This window comes from Ochlerotatus camptorhynchus, unplaced genomic scaffold, assembly GCF_037179485.1.
Source record: "Ochlerotatus camptorhynchus isolate MF236.1 unplaced genomic scaffold, CSIRO-AGI_Acam_v1.1 ptg000204l, whole genome shotgun sequence".
NCBI lineage: Eukaryota > Metazoa > Arthropoda > Insecta > Diptera > Culicidae > Ochlerotatus > Ochlerotatus camptorhynchus.
The window spans coordinates 1619510-1639362 of NW_027040694.1; the positions used below are offsets into that span (position 1 = coordinate 1619510).

At 38.4% G+C, this 19853-nt stretch overlaps 1 protein-coding gene across 1 annotated transcript in view; it reads left to right on the forward strand.

Moving 5' to 3' along the window:
* Positions 1-254: 254 nt before the first annotated feature.
* The window catches only part of LOC135702994 (uncharacterized), a 38267-nt gene continuing 18668 nt past the window's right edge, over positions 255-19853 (forward strand). The window contains exon 1 of the mRNA XM_065224082.1: positions 255-1154. Coding sequence (XP_065080154.1) covers positions 1141-1154 — 14 coding nt within the window. The 5' untranslated portion in view covers positions 255-1140. The remainder of the gene's footprint in view (positions 1155-19853) is intronic.

Below are 19853 nucleotides of genomic sequence, written 5' to 3' on the forward strand. Positions count from 1 at the left end.
TTATAGGACTGTTTGTCCTACAACGCTTTTGCGAGTACTGACAGTTATTATATGTCTACAAATTATGCCTATCGATGAACCATTTAACCTTCTTCCGCTTTGAACAGCAGGGGGATGCTGTGGAAGGGATGTAACATTCTAGCAGGACTTTTACTTTTCGTGCGTGACAAAGTGCATCGTTTTCGGTACGGAGAAGATGTGACGTGAGATGGGTGCTGGCTACGGAGGACTGTTGGAGCCAGCAGAACGAGGTTCCGGTTGGTTAGTTGGAGCCTGGAGATCGTCGCGAAAAGACGTGTTCCTCGTTGCGAGATGAAACAGAGCTTTAGAATACTTTGAATACCAGCAGCAAGCAGGCAAGGGGGTATTATAGTTCAGTGATAAGTGATGTATGGGGATATAAGTGGCAAAGGATCTGGCGTGGATCTCTTTGAAGAGGAGAAAAGTTTGCTAGCCATAATTACTCAAAGTTGTTCGAGGCTTTCATTGCTAATGGAGACTGGGGATATAAATAGCAGTGTAATGTGAGAAATATCAAGGACTTGGCCAGCATCCATCCAGTACCAGCAGGATAAGCAGTAGAAGCGGAAGGCGGAATTACATCTCCAGGGTGCAGTAGCAGTATTGAGAGCGAGCTTTTTTCTGCGTTAGTTCGGTAATGAAAAGTTGTACCCTGAAGGAATGTTAATATTTTTTTAGAATAAGTTGGGTTGGTACGGAAACGGGTAAAAAACTACACCAATAAAGCGAGAGAAAAAGAGAAAAAATGGAAAAAATCCAAATTGTGCGGTGAAGCTTAAAAGTACAAGGATAACAACTTGCCAGACGACTCTTGGGAGGCGATGAATGCTGGGAAAATATTGCAAATAGGGAAATCCTCCGCCGGGGACGTGATCGTATTGAATTTAAATTAAGTGTGTGTGCATTCTCTTCTGGCGTCGTATTTACGTTATCCTTGCTGATTCCGGAGTTGGCTAGCAGCGGGAAGAAGGAGAAGAGAGTGTGCTGGTTGACTGTTTTCCCACCACCACCACGAGACGTTTGGTGGGGCAAACGGACGGAGAGGTGTTGTTCAAAGCAGGACCAAGGACTTATCCTCGGTGGATACGCCTGGTAAACTCTCGCAGGCAGCAGACACACATGACGAAAGCAAGGTGAGTGAGTGAGTGAATGAGCGGAGGAGGATTTTTCCGACGCCCCGTGCTTTTTGTTTTGCTGAACGTGTTTCAATATTGATACGGGTCGATGGATGGAATCCGGAGAAAGTGTTCGTATTTATTCGATGTTAAAAGGTTTAAACGTGACGAGTGCGAATATCTATGGATCCATATGAGCGTTGGGGCTTTGATAGAACTTTTTTGTTTTTTTTTTTTTTTTTTTTAGTAATACCGGCAATCTCAACCCTTGAATAAACATTTACTAAACGGTTTCTTATTTGCAGTGTCTCTCTTTCTTGAACCAAGCTGAATTATTACTTCAGTTCAATGACAAATCTAGAATTTTAAGTGATTTATGTTCAAATTATCTGAAATATTAGCCGTTGCCTGCCTTTCAATATTCTTATTAATGAATTCGTTCATGATGACATCTAAATCGAGACCTTTAGCCATTTCCTGTTGAAAATTTAATAAAGAAATGGAGTTCAGCCTTTGCTGTCCCATGGTTGAACGTAGATAGGTCTTAAGTGGCATAATACCCTTAAAAAACATCTCAGCAGTAGCTGACGACACGGAAACTGTAAGGTAAATTCTTAAAAACTTCACAAACTCCGGCAAAACATCTATAAAGTGTGTTTCATAGGTTTATCTGTGGAATCGTTTGAGAATCGTTCACACATCTCTCTTTGCACCAAAATCGATGTCATTTCCATAGAAACTAATATTTTTTTCTTATTGGTGTCGTCACCCAGCATAAATTGTTCAACTTCCAATAAAAACGGACTTTGTCAATAATTTCTATGTACTCGATTGAGGTACTCGCAGTTGGAGAATCGGCTTCGTAACGCTTGGGATTTTCTTTTTCTTCCAGGGACTTTCGGCGATCCAACTTCTTCCGGTCTGTTTTTTGTTACTTTTTCCCAAATTTCAACATAATCCTTTTTAGAGAAGCTTAGGCTGGCTTTCAGCGTTTCGACCATCCGGTGCGCTTCCTCCAATCGCAGGAATTTGTAAGGATTTTCGTAAGGCTGTATTCACTGTATCAACGTATCCAAAAATCTTCCCCATGACGTTCAAGATAAAGTAGAATTCGAATTTCCCCAGCTTTCTCAAAAATTACAAAGGGCAGCCCTATGGGTTGTACGCAATGGCGAAAGAGTGTTTTGAGTAGGAATAGGAATTTGAGTGGGGTTCTCTCTGTATATACTCTTTAGTATAACTATGGTTGCCCTGAAAAGAATCTTTTGACATGAATTTTAGTTTAAATTTAACTCTTCTGGAAAATCTTGGTGGCCCTGAAAAGGGCCGATGGTAGTGTGTGTGTGTGTGTGTGTGTACAATCTAACCCCCACTGTCCGGCAGTGTTATTATGGAAGAAAACTGCTTTTTATTACCCTTCAATTAAAGCAGGTTTAGTCCGGGAGTTAGAAGGTGTTAGCTCTATTGCAGCTCCAGTGACCCATTTCAGAATGCCTGGTAATTCACGACCACTCCGAGGTCACTTTTACTTACAATAAGCCCCGCATGTTCACTCTACCTTTATCAAATGGATAATGGTATCATAAACACACTTCCAGATTCAAAAAATATTATTTCCAAATCTGGCACGTATATAGTTTTGAAATTTGTTTAACTGTAATAAAACGATTTGAATGGACATTTCTTACCAATTTTGTTTCGAATACCTCTTAATTCATCTGCTGGCAGCACTTACTGGACCTTACCGGCGACCAACTCGTCTGCCGCAAAAGCAACAACGCCTAAATCTCAAGGCTCTCCGGACGTCCCCTCGAAAATGCAATCGAGATATGTATAAGAACAATCTTCAACTGGAACGAACTCACCAAATCAATACAGCCGGGTGTACATTCCCAATGCTTATTTTTCTCTCGCATGCCCGTCGTCGTCAAACGGCAAAAAAAAAGGGAACTCGTTGAGCAATTTTGTGATACGGAATTTTCACTGAACATAAACCGCGAATTTACGAACTTCACCACTCCCAACTCTGCGAAACACGTTCAGAAGCACTTTTGGTACACTTTCGATCAATTTCTTTCGAACACACAAAAAAAAGTTTCAAGCAGCGAGCCAACATCAACACCGATCCCTGAAAAGGGCCGATGGTAGTACAGGCTTAAAACCTTTGGATGATGATGATGACGTGTAGGCAGCTGGATCAGCAAATCGGACCGGACAATCCCATATTCTTCGGTTCAACTATTGGGCACTCACAAGAGTTTCGGCCCGTCTGCTGCTGGACAGGGGTTGAACTGGTGTCTGCGACAGGTTGGAAAGCCGCAGAATATCAGTGTCCACCCAGCTAAAGCTCCACACCTTTTTAGTTTTTATCGTTAAACTATTTCTCTCAACAAGTTGGTAAATCTTGGTCTTTAGCAGAAAGACGCTAAACACTTTTTTTCGGTGAATTTATGATCCTGTTTCACGTCATGGTTCTTGTCTATACCTGTTCAGATAAATTAGCACTTTTATTTATTTTCTCTACTGCGCTAAATCAAACGAGTAGAAATAAGAAGGGGTGTCGGTAATGCGCTCGAATAATTGAAAATTCGATAAAGATTTAATCGAATAGCTGGAAAAATGTTTTCGATTAATCGTTAATCGAATAATTGGACTTTTAGGCATTACAAATTCATGTTTTTTTGGTGGTCCTTCGAAAATGTCGAACAGCAGAATTGCAACCAGCAAGTGTAACCCAAGAACCAAAAGCGGTGCGATGCTAGTTTTCATTGCTATGACGACGACTGAATTAAGGGGCTTAGAAGCAGAGGGGTGAAAGTCGATTTCCTCTTTGATGACCATGTGGGGACCTATCATCCAGAACAACAAACGTATCATTGAATGTGTTTGCCGTCGAGAAACAGAAAGTCGATGAAGAGAATCGATCAAAATCACTTGCATCCCTGCTTCCATGTTTGGTTACAAGATTACAACTCTGGAGAGCATTTTGTGTGTTTGTTGGGGGTGTGTGGTTCTGAATATGGTAATGAGTGTGCAAATAGTTACGCAATTGCATTGCAATTGCCACTTCGACTTGTTTCGTCTACTCACAACTCTCTGATGACAGTATTAGAGAATCATTCTCTGATGACTGTGTTGGGGAAGCAGCATAAGCATGTAATTGGTGGGTTTGTTAGTTATTTAGACGTTTTTGGATAATGCTTGAAATTTACAACTTTTCAATAGTTTATTGTGTAAAATCAACGGTCGGAAGCATTGCTATCGATGCGTAGACATATTTCTAATCGATTGGTGTTGAAATTATTAACATTGATCCAGGGGCAGCTGAGCTATTAACGTTCAAAATCATTCATTATTTCGTTACATGTTTTATTTTTGCCTTTCACAAAGGTTGCCCCCATATAGAAATCACAGACGTAGCCCTACGTCAAAACCAGATGCCTTAGAGCCAGCATCAGAAGCGCCATTTTCAGCCAACGATACGAAAAATTCTACTAAAGCTGAATAATTTGATAGGACAGAAGAGAGCGACATATATTTCACAGTCTACCTCGTTGGGCAGAGAGGTCGCAGGTTCGTCAAATCTACAGATTTCAATGTCTGTAAATTGGCAAGTTTTTTTGGTGAATCTCTGACAAAGTTAATCATATCTTTTATCAGATTCAAGGTCTCTGCAAATAGGAAATCTTTTGATTGTGTCTTGTTGAACCAAATTTACAGAATGAGCAAGACAATGGACAAAAAGATCTCGTTCTTCGTCGGCAAATTTTCTTGTCCGTACAGCGGTTTTATTAATCGGCCTTCAGAAGTTAAAAAATAACATTTCTATAAATTACTATGTGCTATAAATAACTCAGTGATTTAAAGATATTTCATATAATTTATGCTAGTTAATTGATTGAACTAAGTTCATTTACAACCAATACGTTTTGAATGAAAATCAATTTGTAATATTTTTCTTCAAGAGAATATTGATTCAGGGAAGTTGATTATATCTTCAGCCTGATGTATAAAATTAACCATTACATTTCTCGTATATAGAAAAGGGATAAAATCTAATTGTGAAACGGTATTTCATGTAACAATGGCTATCCTCACAATCATTGAGAGGAAAGGAGACGTAATTAATTTTGGAAATTCAAAAGCAGCTTTTTCGTTTAGAACCAAAATTCTGTCAATGAAAATGTGTTCACTGTGTTCCGATAGACAAGTAGAATGCAATAAACACATTTTTATGACCGACAAATGCTGTTACTTTTTTGAAAATTAATTAAGTCCCCTTTTATCTCAACTAAACGTGTGATTTGTGTACGAAAGACATCTTTGAATTGACATTACTGATTACATACCTGAAAAATATTGGTCAAAATTGTATGAATAAGAACTGGGTAGATATTGTAAAACTTTTCCACCCTACCCTCTTCAGACCTTTCTTCAGCTAATAAATTATCACACTATAGCTTCATGTTCGATAGCATTTCCAAACAAACTTTGAATATATACTTTTTGGGATATTTGAGTTTTAGCACTTTATTTGGAATTTTTACTCAAAATTACTAAAACAAAAAACACAGTGTATTTTTCCCCCATTAAGACTTAACGTTTCTCTAAATTTTTGTCTCAGACGTTATTTTGATCAAAAGTGATTTTTTCGTGCTACAATTTATTGAAAAATGACAAGGACGCCATTTTGAAATACAAAACGAGATTCAAAATAGCCGATTTTTTGCAAAAATGTGAATGATTGCCCATAACACACACTCATGCAAATCGGATAAAGTCGAACTTTTTCGATTCATCATTTGGCGTAGAACCACCGACAAACCGACATGAATTCTAGAACAAAAATACATTAATTTTCTGCACAAAAATTCAAATTAAAATACGTTAGAACACTAGCGCCACTCATACTCGGGTTCGCGGAACTTCTCTATCACATAACAGGTGAACTGTCCGTTTCCCTGTCATATCAAATGTCATCAGACTCAGTCGCTGCCGTCATCGCTGGTGGTAAACAAACTTAGCATTCAGTCGTAGCAAGTAGTGCTGCACAATTTCGACAATACACCGTGATACTCAAAATTCTGCTTTGGTCACTCGTTTGAGCGAACAGTCATCGTCAAAGCAAACCATGTCAATTGTCAGTGGCATTTTTGTCAGTGACGAACATGTACTGATTTGTTTGTTAGCTAAATTTAAAATGAAATTAAATGGCTTGAGGAAAACAATTACATGGAGCCATTAAAGTGAACAAGCATCTACTTCCTGAACAGCTTGGATAACAATAATGTGACTCAGAATGCAAGAAATTACCCTTTCTGTTACCAGGTGAATCTTTGTCATTGACGAAAAAATGAATGAGATTTTGACAAAGATTTTTTTGAGGTTTAAGGCTATCATTGACTATGTGAAAAACAATTTTGTCAATATCGCTCAAAAGTCTGTCAATGACAATGACAAATCTCAGCACTGGTAGCAAGTCCGAGACGAAAAAAAACAATCAGTCGTTAATTCTCGCGTCACTTTTCAAATAGACCAATGTAACAAATGTAAACAAATCGAGCTAAGCTATACAAACTATTGCTCTTCTATCATTGTATGTGATACAAAACCATCCATCCAAATTTACTTTCATTTATTTAAGATAATCATAGGTCAAAAATTGTCCACTGTACATGATGGGTACATGTTTGTTACTTCGGTCATTCGGACTGCCTAACATGATTGGTGCTCATTTTCCAAAGGCGGGGCCAACCTAAAATTAGGTACTCTACTCTGAAATCTGTGAAAGGGAATCTAGTATCAAAACGTCCAATGTAAAACTCATTGATTATGTCATTGAAAAAAATCGTCCAATGTAACATGTCCGATGTACAACTTGACTAGTCAAAACGTCCTATGTGGTTTTTTTTCTATATTGTCGCATGAAATTCAAACTAAAATTGTGATTTTACCGTTTCTAATGAATTGTCAACGTTAATATTCAATGACTACATTAAAAATGGTATTGCAAAATGTATTGTTTCTAAACAGTTTAAATAATAATCAGTCGAACTTCAACTTCGATTTTCTCAAAATGGTGGATATGTTACATTGGTCTATTTGAAAAGTGATGCGAGAATTCTTATAGTTGCATGTTCAATTATAGCTTTTCCAGTGGACAAAACGTATGCAAAAGTGGGGAAAGATTGGACAAATTAAGTGTTTGCCTTTCGAAAATACAGCCTTCGTTCTGGGCGTAGTTGCCGAGTAAGAATTGTAAAGTGATGTTTGTATTGCTCCTCATTGTTTTCATTGTTTGGTTAAAGGAAAATCGAACGGGTGTCAAGTTCATCAGTAATCAGCTGACCAGCTGACAACGAATGCAGAATGGAGTATTGTGTGGTACTGTTTGCGGAAATGCTGTAAGATCCCGTCCCGGTCGACAAATCTGAATGCAGAATGTGGAAACCTCCGACAAACTTTTGTCATTAGTTAGGAAAGTGTAATTGATTGTTTTAGAAAACGGTAGGGAAAAATGTCATGATAAACTGGACAATCTTATTTGCTATGTTTATTGTGCTATGAAAGCTAGGCACTACCAATGAACGCGTATCTGTCCGACATATATATAATTCCATAGAACATGGAGCAGTTATGCGCCCACCGGCAGGACACGAATTGCAGGAAATTACTTACTCCATGATGCTGAGCCTTTCTGTGAAGATAAATATATACGTTTGAAATACATTAACATTTAAAGAAAACTAGGACGAAACCCGTGTTAGAATGCATAGAACTTTGGAGCGTTGAATCAAGTACGATGAAACTGCAAATTTCCTAGAAGGTCGACTGTATCTTCTAGCTCTTGGAAGTTTACTCATGTTTTTCAGGCTATCGTAGAAGACTGGGCTATTCTTAAGTCGAAATAAAACCGGGAATCAGCTTTTGTGTTTGCTTTGAGTACATTTATCTCCTTTTTTAGGTTTCGTATTGTATCGTTCTTATTTTTGATAGCAACAACTCTCCTCTTGCTTGTAGTTTCAGTTGTATGAAGAAGCACTTTTAGATGTTTCACTTCATTTTCTAGGATACGATATTTTTCCTTCATGGAACAAAGCTCAGCTTTATAAAGTGCAGCTGGCGAATTATCATAGTTGAAGTTAAGTAAATCTCGCACGAAACCAGGTGCACTTCGAGTATCCGGTTCAATATTAACGTGAGCACTAAATATATTTGAGTCTTTATTTTTATTTTCCTCGTCATTTTGGATTTCTGAGGGTATTTCGAACCGGTCATTTTCACACAACAGTGCCTCCATAGAAGTAACTCTAAGACTAGAAGGTCTCGAAATAACGTGCTCAACTTTTTGGCTCAGCTCTGGTACTCTCTTCGGTCCCAAGCTAATCGATTCACCCCTCGAAACATAGGAAAAACCAATAACCCCTTATTTTATCTGTCAAACTTTCATAGCGAATCAAAACAAACATTGCGTAGTACTAGAATTTCGACTAGAATGGGGTACGTTAATCGTTTGCTTGGGACCAATAGGCTACTAAAGTGGTGAGCCAATTTAAAATCGTTAGTTTCGTATTGATTGTTGGTGCCTCATCGAGGTATTGCATTTCCATGAATTCATCTTGTGTCATATTTTCCTGCGGATTTTCTTCATTTACTTTATTGTATTTCTCAACATTTTCGATCTGGGGAATACCGGGATCCCTGATGGTGGGAATTACATCTTTTCTGATGCTGAAAAAAAAACCAATAAGTTTATTAGATTGCTAAAAATTATGCGCTTTTCTAAATCTTACCCTCGATCTGGTCTGTTAGGTTGCAGAAACCCTTCTGTTGAAAAATGGTCGGAGCATATATTTTTTTCGCTCCCATAACCTGCATCTGGGAGAGTTAATTTTTTTTTATTGATTCATATTTCACTACCAAATTCTTCATCTTACGTGTGCTCACATTTTGGGAATTTGTAAAATGATTTGCCAACGCTCCTTCCATCATTATTCATGCACTCAAATACTTCGCAGTTTCGGCCCATTTTCACTATTTACTGTTTTGATCTTTTGACAAGTGAGCAAATCTGACAACTCAGCAATTGACAATCAAAGAAATAATGGTGGTAGTCAGTTTTGACATTTGCGATCGCTGCAGTTCAAAATAACCGTAACTAGTTTCATGTCGGTTTGTCGGTGGTAGAACTGATCAGGTCTGAGATCTGGAACCATTTTTGGATAAGTCGTATGTAAAAAATGTAAATAAATTCAGGCTATGAATCATTCAGCCAGTGTTCGGAAAAACTCAAAATCTTATACATGAGTTTATACGCCTATGAGCTTGACCTTGCAAAATTCAATGGCGCAAAAATCAATGATGAGTTTTCAGTTCGCTTCTTTATATGTTGGCGTTATTCATTGTTATCTATATTGTTTGTGCATCAGGAGTTGGAAAATTAACACAACATGCATAATTGATAGCTTGCAATTATGAGTTTAAAGCTGGAATGATTTGGGAATGATTTTCCGAACACTGAGATTAGCTACTACGATTACTTGATTTTGTCTGATTTGTTCATTAGGCACTTTATTATTTTTCAAGCGGGAAGGGGCGTCCTGAGGGTTGGAAGCTTGAGTTAATATTGGCATATTGAATAATTTATTAGAAATCTAATGATCGTTTCCGGTGGAAAGTAGATAATCATTGACAAATTACGAAGGTTATTTTTTTTAACTTTTCCCATTTTTTTAAATTAAATAGCAGAAAAAGGCTCTTTTTCGAACGGATTTTTACACAAAATGGAATGTTTCAGCTACAGATGAATTCATCAAAAAATCCGTTCCGGAATTCTTCAACCTTAAGTCACGATTTTTGGAACAAGTCAATTTTTGGTTTACGAAAGTACACCATGAATACAAATCATGAAATCGTGAACATTGTTACGCAAAATAAACGTAACGCTTGGGTTACGTTGCACCGAGCACCAGAAAAGACAACACAAGTCATAGAAACGTGAACTCTATTCAGAAAATCACGATTTTGTTCTGGTAAACGTGATTAAAGCACCGACAAACCAACATGACACTTAATTCTGACTTATGCCCGAAAATCGTAATCGATGTAGGCTGCGAACCATTTGCCGAGTTAAATTTAACTCGTGGTTAAAAGTGACATTTCGAAAGTTATTTTCTATGTTCGAAAATCCCTGTGCTGTCGCTCGACCGGTTTTCGAGCCACGGTTGGCAAAATTTAACTTCTTGTCTGTCAGAAATAACCATGCTCGGATAGCAGGGTTAATCGATAACTTTCCATCTGTCAAATTTCAACCAAAAGTTAAAATAATCCACCAAATGGTTCAGAGCCTTAAATGTGCAACTATCCGAACTGTCAAATCATAGGATTGATCTAGACAGAATAGATCAGACACGAACCAATTCATAACTTTTGCATGCGGGTTCATGGCTAAGCTAAATATTTCCCGCCTACACGGAGCCAGATGTCAGTAGTGTGCTTTGGTCAGAAATTTTACTGTTCTTGAAAACGGGAACATGGTTCATGGACTGTAAAACGTCAACATCAAAATAAGTTTCAATGTTTTGATTGGATTGTACAGCATGGAAGTGGAAGGAAACTACAAACGACGGAAGACTAGGCTGAAACATCCGAACGATGCTAGCCGCATCGGTGCTTGGTCACCTTTCCTCCCATGTTATTTCTAGGAGCAATCTTCAAAGTTTTCTCCACAACTGGTGTCGCTTTATCGCTGGTTCACCCTTTCCTTCGAGAATTACGGCCAGTTTGATGAACTCCACCACCATTCTGACGATACGGCTCAACTGCATGCACATTAGACTGATGCAAAATTTGACTTTTTCACTCCACAGTGCTTAAATGGTTTCAAATCGGGTCCTTATTAGCCTCCCAAAGTTACAACTTATTTGATTAGAAACAGACTTCGCACAAGCCATTTGAAGTTTGCATGTAAATTACGATGGGAAATCTCAACTTTTTATTCATTGCCTTCTAGTCTTTTTCCATATTGAGCTGCGAAACAGTTCGATAGCCATTCTTATAGAAAATTTCTATGTTTCTATGTAAAACGAGACAGGAAAAAGTTATTAATTATTTAAGAGATTGGTAAACTTATGACATGATCAAGCAGCTGCTCTGTAGGCAACACTGTATTTTGCAGTGTGACATAGTAGCCATGATTTTTGTGTCCTATTCAACGCCCCAGAAACACCAATGTTGTCTGCTGAGCAGTTGATTGAGCATGATCATAAGACATCAGTGCATTGAACCATTGATAACTTTCGATCCTTGGATTTAATCAAAAAGTGGTCTACAGCAAAGTTGTAGCTGACCGATATGGTGAATTATTAGAGAGACATGAACAAAAATCTTGGTTTTACCATAGTAATTCCCATACAAACTTCAAATGGTTTGTGCCATCTCAGTTTCTCACCAAATGGGTTAAAATTTTGAGAGGTTAGTCAGGATCCGATTTGGAATCGTTGGTATTGTGGAGCGACAATTTCAAATTTTGCATCACTCTAATGCACATCAAACATCAATAATCGACACACTATTATCAACAATCAATACGAAACTAACGATTTTAAATTGGCTCACTACTTGACTAGCCTATTGGTCCCAAGCAAACGATTAACGTATCCCATTCTAGTCGAAATTCTACTACTACACAATGTTTGTTTTGATTCGCTATGAAAGTTGCACAGATAAAATGAGGGGTTAGTGGATTTTCCTATGTTTCTAGGGGTGAATCGATTAGCTTGGGACCGAAGAGAGTACCAGAGCTGAGCCAAAAAGTTGAGCACGTTATTTCGGGACCTTCTAGTCTTAGAGTTACCTCTATGCTATTATCGACGAATCGAAGCACTCAGGAGGGATAAGTTTGACAACAATCTGAAAATGTCAGCTGCAGCTTTGCATGTGATCCAAGTTCACGATTGCAGGAACGCAAATCAGATTACGGGTTCATGGTATCACAAAATCATGATTTTAATTGTAGATTGCTTAACGTTAAGAAATCGCTAGTCGCACTGAAGAGGCGTTAACTGTGTTCACGGATTTGAGATTAACTCGATTTATTCGATCATCTTTATGGCAACTAAATCAAGAACTAGTAGTTGAGTTTATCGTGATGTTTTGTTCACGAATATAGGAACGGTTTTTTTGGATACCAAAAGAATACCTGTGTGGGACTTTTTTGGTATTGCATTTGAATATTTCGGTATTGGACTAGTGTTATAGGAAATTTTGTTCTTTGGTATTTTACCTCTTATGTCAGGCTCATCCATACCAATTTAAGGTATCAAGATATTCATTCTTGCTCGGGTTGGTGCGCTTCTTTTGTCTTTTAGAAAAATGAGTGTACATATATGTCCAGAGGAATGCAACAAACAAACTTTGTTTTGTAAGTTTCTAACTCAACTATCGTACCGAACATAGGTGCTTAGGCTGAAGTAGTTCTCTACCCTACACAAATGGTGTAAGAAATTCAAACTTACATTTGATGTATAAGCCGATTGGTATGGGTGAGAATTTTCCATATTTCACTTGTGCCATACAAACGGGAAAAGCATGTTGCTGATCCATTCTCAATAAGGAGTATTTTGTTTGACCAATGAATCCAATACCTTTTCACTGAATAACTGAAAAAGGATGCCTGTCAATGCCCATGTAGCGCATACCATATACTTACCGCAATGCCATTCCACTGGGGTGTATGAAAGGAAATCGACTGTGAAAGAAGGTCAGCAGGCAAAGATAGCGTCGAATGCGAAAGACACATCTATTTTTTCTCACCTCTTCAGTTCACTTTTATTTACCGGATGCCAGTGGCGCAGCCATGATTTATGCCTGGGGGGCTGTTGTAGAACCAGTTACATCCTGGGAATCAATTTCCGCTTATTTCACAAAAACTTACGTTTTCCAATTCTAAGGAAGCTGGTTTAATTTCCTCGAAAGAACTTTTAGAGATGTCGAAAAAAAACCAGAGAAAGTTACAAGAAACTTCTATAGGAAGTTGACCGACTCGTTAAAGTCGGAAGACATGTTTAGTGCAAACCGGCAAGACTTCTGAGGGAACTTGGAAGGAACTACCAGGAGAAATCATAACAATTGTCTGGAATCAGTAAAAAGATACATTCAATGCAAGTATACGAAAAAAAAAACTCCCAGATGATGTCGATAGAAATTTCAGGAGGAAGCCAGACGCACTTCTTGGGAAAACCTGAATAAACTCCCAGGAAAAATTACCGGAATCTTTGGGTGGAAGTCAGAAAAAAAAATCACATTGGAAGTCGTAAAAATCATCCTAATAAAACAGGAACAAGTTTATGTAGAAGAATGGAAGAAAATTGTGTGGAAATTCCAAGAAAAGTCACTTAATGCACTTACAGGGGAATTCAGAAAAAAACACTTTCAAGATAAGTTTGAAAAATCTTCCGGCATGTCTGCACAATATTTTAACCCCTTAATGCCCAGTGATCTATTTAAAAATCAGCACTTTTTTTTAAATTTTATCTTGTCTTAACAGAAATTGGCAAAATAGGGGAAATGGCTCTAATGTTGGCCTATTGTTCTAAGATTGGACCCATCGCTAAAAATCTGCTATTTATCAATTTTATCTAGATGGACGTGTCATTCTGACGGTACTTATGGATATTTTTGGTCGCTATTGAAAATTAAGTCTATTGCTGAATTTATATATGGGCCCAAATTAGGGGCATTTAAGCCGACATTGCATCCATTTCCCCTATATTATGTTTTCAATTTCATTAGAATGATCCTTGGAATATCCTTAGAATATTGTTTTCAAATAATTTTAGAATAATCCTTGGATTACTCCTGGAAAAATCACGCATTGTCCGGAGGTCAGAAAAGACTTGGGCGTTAACGGGTTAAAGGACATCAGAGGAAACGTCTAGAGGTAGTTAGAAGAAACTTCTGAAGTTGACTCACATTTTGTATAAAAACACAATTTCATATTAGCTCCTAGGCTCTGGGGGACCCTAAACCCTCCCCCCCCCCCCTCACTGCGCCAGTGCCGGCTGCCATAAGAAAACTACTTTCCACCAAAGTAAACTCGTATCCTTTCACTAGGTAGGTAGCTACTGGACTGGTATGGAGGTTTTGTTTGCGTACATAGAAAGGACCGAGGATGATGATGGTGACAGCAGGAATTGAAATAAGGTGCTTGGGTGGTTTTTGATAGGATCATTTAGTTTGGATTATGGACGGATGATTTCCAATCCTATCAGATCCATAAGCTGGTGGAATTGAAGTTTTAGCCAAATGTAAGATGTAGTTTAAGATATTGATTACGAATATTTGAATGAATATGAAATTCATGAATGTATTATCGTACCCATCATTACCAACATCTATGTTACAAACATAGGGACCTCAGATAGCGTAGTCAGTAGAGGCATGGTATTAGGTATTACCAAGCCGGAGGCGGCGGATTCGATTTCCGGTTCGGTCGAGGAAATCTTTCGGGTTGGAAATTTTCTCGACCTTCCCTGGGCATAGAGCATCATTGCGCTTGCCACACAACATACAAATTCATGCATTGGTTGGCATAGAAAGCTCGCAATAAATAACTGAGGAAGTTCATCTAGAATAATAAGTTGAGAGCCTTTTTCTTCTTTCCTCTATTTTGGTGTTTGGAAACACCTCTCCTTTTGGTGCAGCAAGAACCCCTTTTATCGCCAAAGTTGAAAGCCAGCAAAACGATGGCTACAGAAGTGTAAATACCTAGAAACAAAAAGTTCAATACAAACTTAGCAAACAAATGTAGTTGAATATATATATCGAAACTGCTACACATATGTCATTCCATCCGTTGTGTAATATTCCGTTGTATGATTTACACAGATTTTGCGAACAAATTTACATACATGGTGTAGTATACTACTTTTTGAAATCACATAGATATTTGATACCAAGAGCAAATTTTCATGACGTGGAAAGTAATGCTCCTGCTATCAGTCTTGAAAACTGTCACGAAATGACTGATATTGAAAATAGAAGCTTCGAAGATACGGGCACCGATTCTTCTAGCGGGACAAACAATAAAACGCATAGTTTCCTACTGTTGCCCAACGCTGTAAAGCTGTAAAATTTATTAAGGTCTTATAAATAATAGGTTACATAATTATAATTTAAATAACTCACATCTTCAGTGATTATTCATAGCGAATAAGTAACGCAATTATTTACTTATTTACTACGCCCGTGCTTTCGCTTCTAATTACCATATCACTTCTATTTAGGTTGTCATCAAAGCGAAAGCACGGTATCTCCTTACCTATAAACAAAAACACTAACTATAGACTATAGTGCACTCAGACTCATGCGATGTTCTTGGTGAGGGATGAGCCGATGCGTTTTCACGGAACAACTGATCATAGTCACTCTTTTTTTATTTTATCACTCTCGAATCGGACGCTCACTCAAGCAACGTACCAGTTGCTTTTGACAGTTGACAATGAAAGTTGGTCACTCACCGCTCCGCTCAATCAGTCGTGCTGTTTACACTCTTCTTCATAGTGAGTGTCATCTCAGCAGCAATTTTTCTATCAATCAGTATTGTTGACATTCGTTTACCTATCATTAATGATAATCGTGACGTTCATTTTTCCTATAGTAGCTTCCGGTTCTAGCGCACAGTTTTTGGGGCCTTCCCACGAAGAAACTGAAGAAAAAAGCAAATTTCATTGATTAATATCACTTGAAGGATTCTGTTCTCTCAACGGTTGTTAGAAAAAGTTACCGTTAAACGGGGTGTCTTTGATAGCAGGGGATACTTTGATCATGTCGTGCAGTGCTGAGCTGCTCAGGCATCAACATTATCCCTATCCATTATCCAATATATCATTGGATATTATTCCTATCAGGATAATGTTGATGCTTGGTTCGTTTTTGTGTCAATAAATCTGGAGAACTTTGAGATTTGGACGTATTTGATTTTGTAACCAAACACGCGAATCACCGATTTCAAATAAAAGCTTGATCTCGCAAGGAAACAATACCAAATGATATAGGAATCATTCCTCCACCTGATTGTGGAGTATGCTTTCGAGGTTGAGATTTTATTTGCGAGAAATCGGTGATTGGCATGTTTTGCTACAAAAGTAAATATGTACGTCCAAATCTCAAAGTTCTCCAGATTTGTTAACACAAAAACGAAGCTCACGATCATCAAAATAACAACAATCATTACTTATTGTCTGTGTCACACTCAGTCTTGACTTCTCATAATCTAGTAACCAGAGTTGCAAAATCTCCCGATTGTCACGAGAGCGTACGTATCCAAAGGAAAAGACCTATGCAAAATTAAACGAATCCCACCGATGACACTCACCACACCAAACCCCGACTGACTTGTTGAGCTATCTGACAATCCTTCGAAAGAGTGACGTTCATATCTGACATTCGGAACCTGAGTGTCGACTGAGTTACTAGATTATGAGACGTCAAGACTGAGTGTGACACAGACAATAAGTAATGATTGTTGTTATTTTGATCATCGTGAGCTTCGTTTTTGTGTTAACAAATCTGGAGAACTTTGAGATTTGGACGTATTTACTTTTGTAGCAAAACATACCAATCACCGATTTCTCGCAAATAAAATCTCAACCTCGAAAGCATACTCCACAATCAGGTGGAGGAATGATTCCTATATCATTTGGTATTGTTTCCTTGTGAGATCAGCAGTCAGATGTCAGTTTTGTGTTTTGATCAGAAATTTCTTTGTAATTTGTATGATGATTCATGTCGGTTTGTCGGTGGCTTTGTTGTCGTTTGGAACCACACTCAAAATAATTGATACGTTAATGCAACGTGAAAACATACGTAGATTTTTTCCATCACACTTTTCACGTAAGAGCTACGTGATCTTCACATGGAAGAACTCATTTCAATACGCTTCATCGTCACTGGATTAACACGTAGAAGTTACGTGATTCTTGGGATGGAATATATTATTATAAAATTCGTATTCATACTGCATAGAACAATGCTCCTCAATACTATGGTATTCCCTGCCGTCCACAGTTCAACTAAATTATGAAAGATATCTAGATAAACATTTCAAAAGGTCCTATCTGCATTGATCGATTCTCTTCATCGACTTTCTCTTCCGTTAATAACTCAGCTGCAAAACCTTTTCCAATTGTATTTGACGTTTTGAAAGCTAGATAAGAATAATTATCATTATCAAACTATGTTGTAAAACTAGCGCAAAATCTGTTTGCATAGCAATGGTTATCAAAAGAGAAAGTCGATGAAGAGAATCGATCAAATCAGATAGGACCATTTGAAATGTTCATCGAGAATTATGATAAATAATTTCAAATGTAAAATCTTAATCCAATTATACTTGCAATTTGAAATGCGAACAATAGAATAGCAATCACAATTATTTGACGTTCTTGACAAAATGTAAACATTCTAAGGGCATCTTTAGCGGTGGTCTGATCTAGATCCAAATTTATGTCACATTTGAACCAGCTAAAATTAACAGGATCAAGCCAAAATAGATCAAACTGTGTGCGTACGCACCGGTTGGTCTATTTTTGGCCGGTCTATTTCAAACGTCAAAACCCGAGGCAAAACCAACTCATACCCTGATTTTGTGGTCAGCCATTTTTTAATCTAATACTAATTCGTACACGGTTTTTATCCGGCAATTACCGTGAAATTGACCTCCGATGGCTGTCTCCGGGATTGATGTGCGGCTTTAACAAAAAGCCTTGAACTGCTCGTCCTCCTGCTCCTCGTGCTTCCCAGTGAAATAATAATAAAAACCTGTATTTGTCTGGTATTTTGTTGCGTGTTGGGTTTTGGCCCAAGTCAGAAACTGGACAATTCCCTGGGGGTACCCGAAACATACCAGAATGTGGCCAATGTGGATCTGGACACTATATTTGACTTAAACTTATGTTGTTTTTTATATTTCTGTGAGATTTGACACTTCACAGGGTTTGGACCATATCAGAAACTAGTCACTTCCCTAGGGGTTCCTGAAAGATGCTTGGAAGTAAGAAAGGTGGTCTTGGGCACATTATTTGACTTCCATTGATCTTGGTTTTGAAATCTAATGTGATTTGCTATGTGGCGCATGATGGGTTTTGGACAAAGTCAGAAACTGGCCAATTCCCTGGAGGTGCCGGCAACATATCCGATAGGGGTCAACATGATTCTGTGCACTATATTTGACTACCATTGATATTGCTTTTGAAATCTAATGTGATTTGATGTGTCACATGATGAGTTTTGGACAAAGTCAGAAACTGGCCAATTCCCTGGAGGTGCCGGCAACATATACGATAGGGGTCAACATGATTCTGTGCACTATATTTGACTACCATTGATATTGCTTTTGAAATCTAATGTGATTTGATGTGTCACATGATGAGTTTTGGACAAAGTCAGAAACTGGCCAATTCCCTGGGAGTTTCCAGAACATGCCCGGAAAATCCTGCAACAGAAGCGTCAAGAAGAATCAAGAACAGAAACGTTCGGATGTCTCTCTTGTGATCCTTTCGCAGCTGCGACGACAGGGACGGCAGCAACAGCAGCACCGATAGCGCGATAGAGCTGGAACTACACCAATGTCAACAGCAGTCGATTGTTCCGTCCACGTTTCTTCGAAAATCGAGGAACTAAATCGGTTTGTTTTGCTGGAAAAAACCCCAGCAACGAACAAAACAAAACAAAATCTCGATAGCGACAGCTGTCAAACTAGTTTGGAACAGTGCTTGCCTTGATCCAAATTCAGTTCAAAATAGAACGAGAGTTATACTGGTTTAAAAAAATTACATTTTAGAACTAGTCTAAAACATAATATAGACCACCAGTGCAAGGGCTCGGTCTGGGTCTGTTCCAAAATTTTAGACCAAACCAATAAATTGGATCGCCGCTAAAGATGCCCTAATGTTCCGGATAGAAAGGAATTATTCTGGTTGTGGCTGATACCATAGATGTTGGTCAACGCGTTATACACTACCGGTCATAAGTAAAGACTCACTTGAAAATGTATTGCAACACTCATTTTGAATATTGCATCACCTTAAAAAATTTAGCATCACCCCAAGTATTCACATTCTTTTTGGGTGATGCTAAACTTTTCAAGGTGATGCAATATTCAATATGAGTGTTGCAATACTTTTTCAAGCGAGTCCTTATTTATGACCGGTAGTGTACGTTTGTCTAGTCAGAGAGAGCGGGCATCTAAACGTTGAAAATCGCAGATCACAATCCTGGAACAAGGCGTTCCACAGAAAACGTTAAATTTGATTTGGTAGGGGAACAATCCGATCAGTCGATCAGTTTTCCCGGGGACATCTTTGGCTATTGCTTTTTTTTTCCTTGATTTGTTTTCCGTCGATCTTGTTTTCCGTGCTGCGCACCAATGCTACCGACGCCAGGAAGGCAGCTCCCACACCTGGACCCTACCTATCGACCCATCAACTCATGAACCGGGGACCAACGGCTTTACTTCCCTTCCGAAGGAAGGCGTGACCAGAGATGTTATGCCTCAGAACATCCTGGCGGCACCGACTGGGATTGAACCCAGGCCTGCTGGGGTGAGAGGTAATCACGCTTACCACTACACCACCGGCGCCGCTTCGCTATTGCTTTTATCACAAACGAAATTTATGATTGTGGGAGCCGTTCAAACTTCCCACACAATCGCTTTTC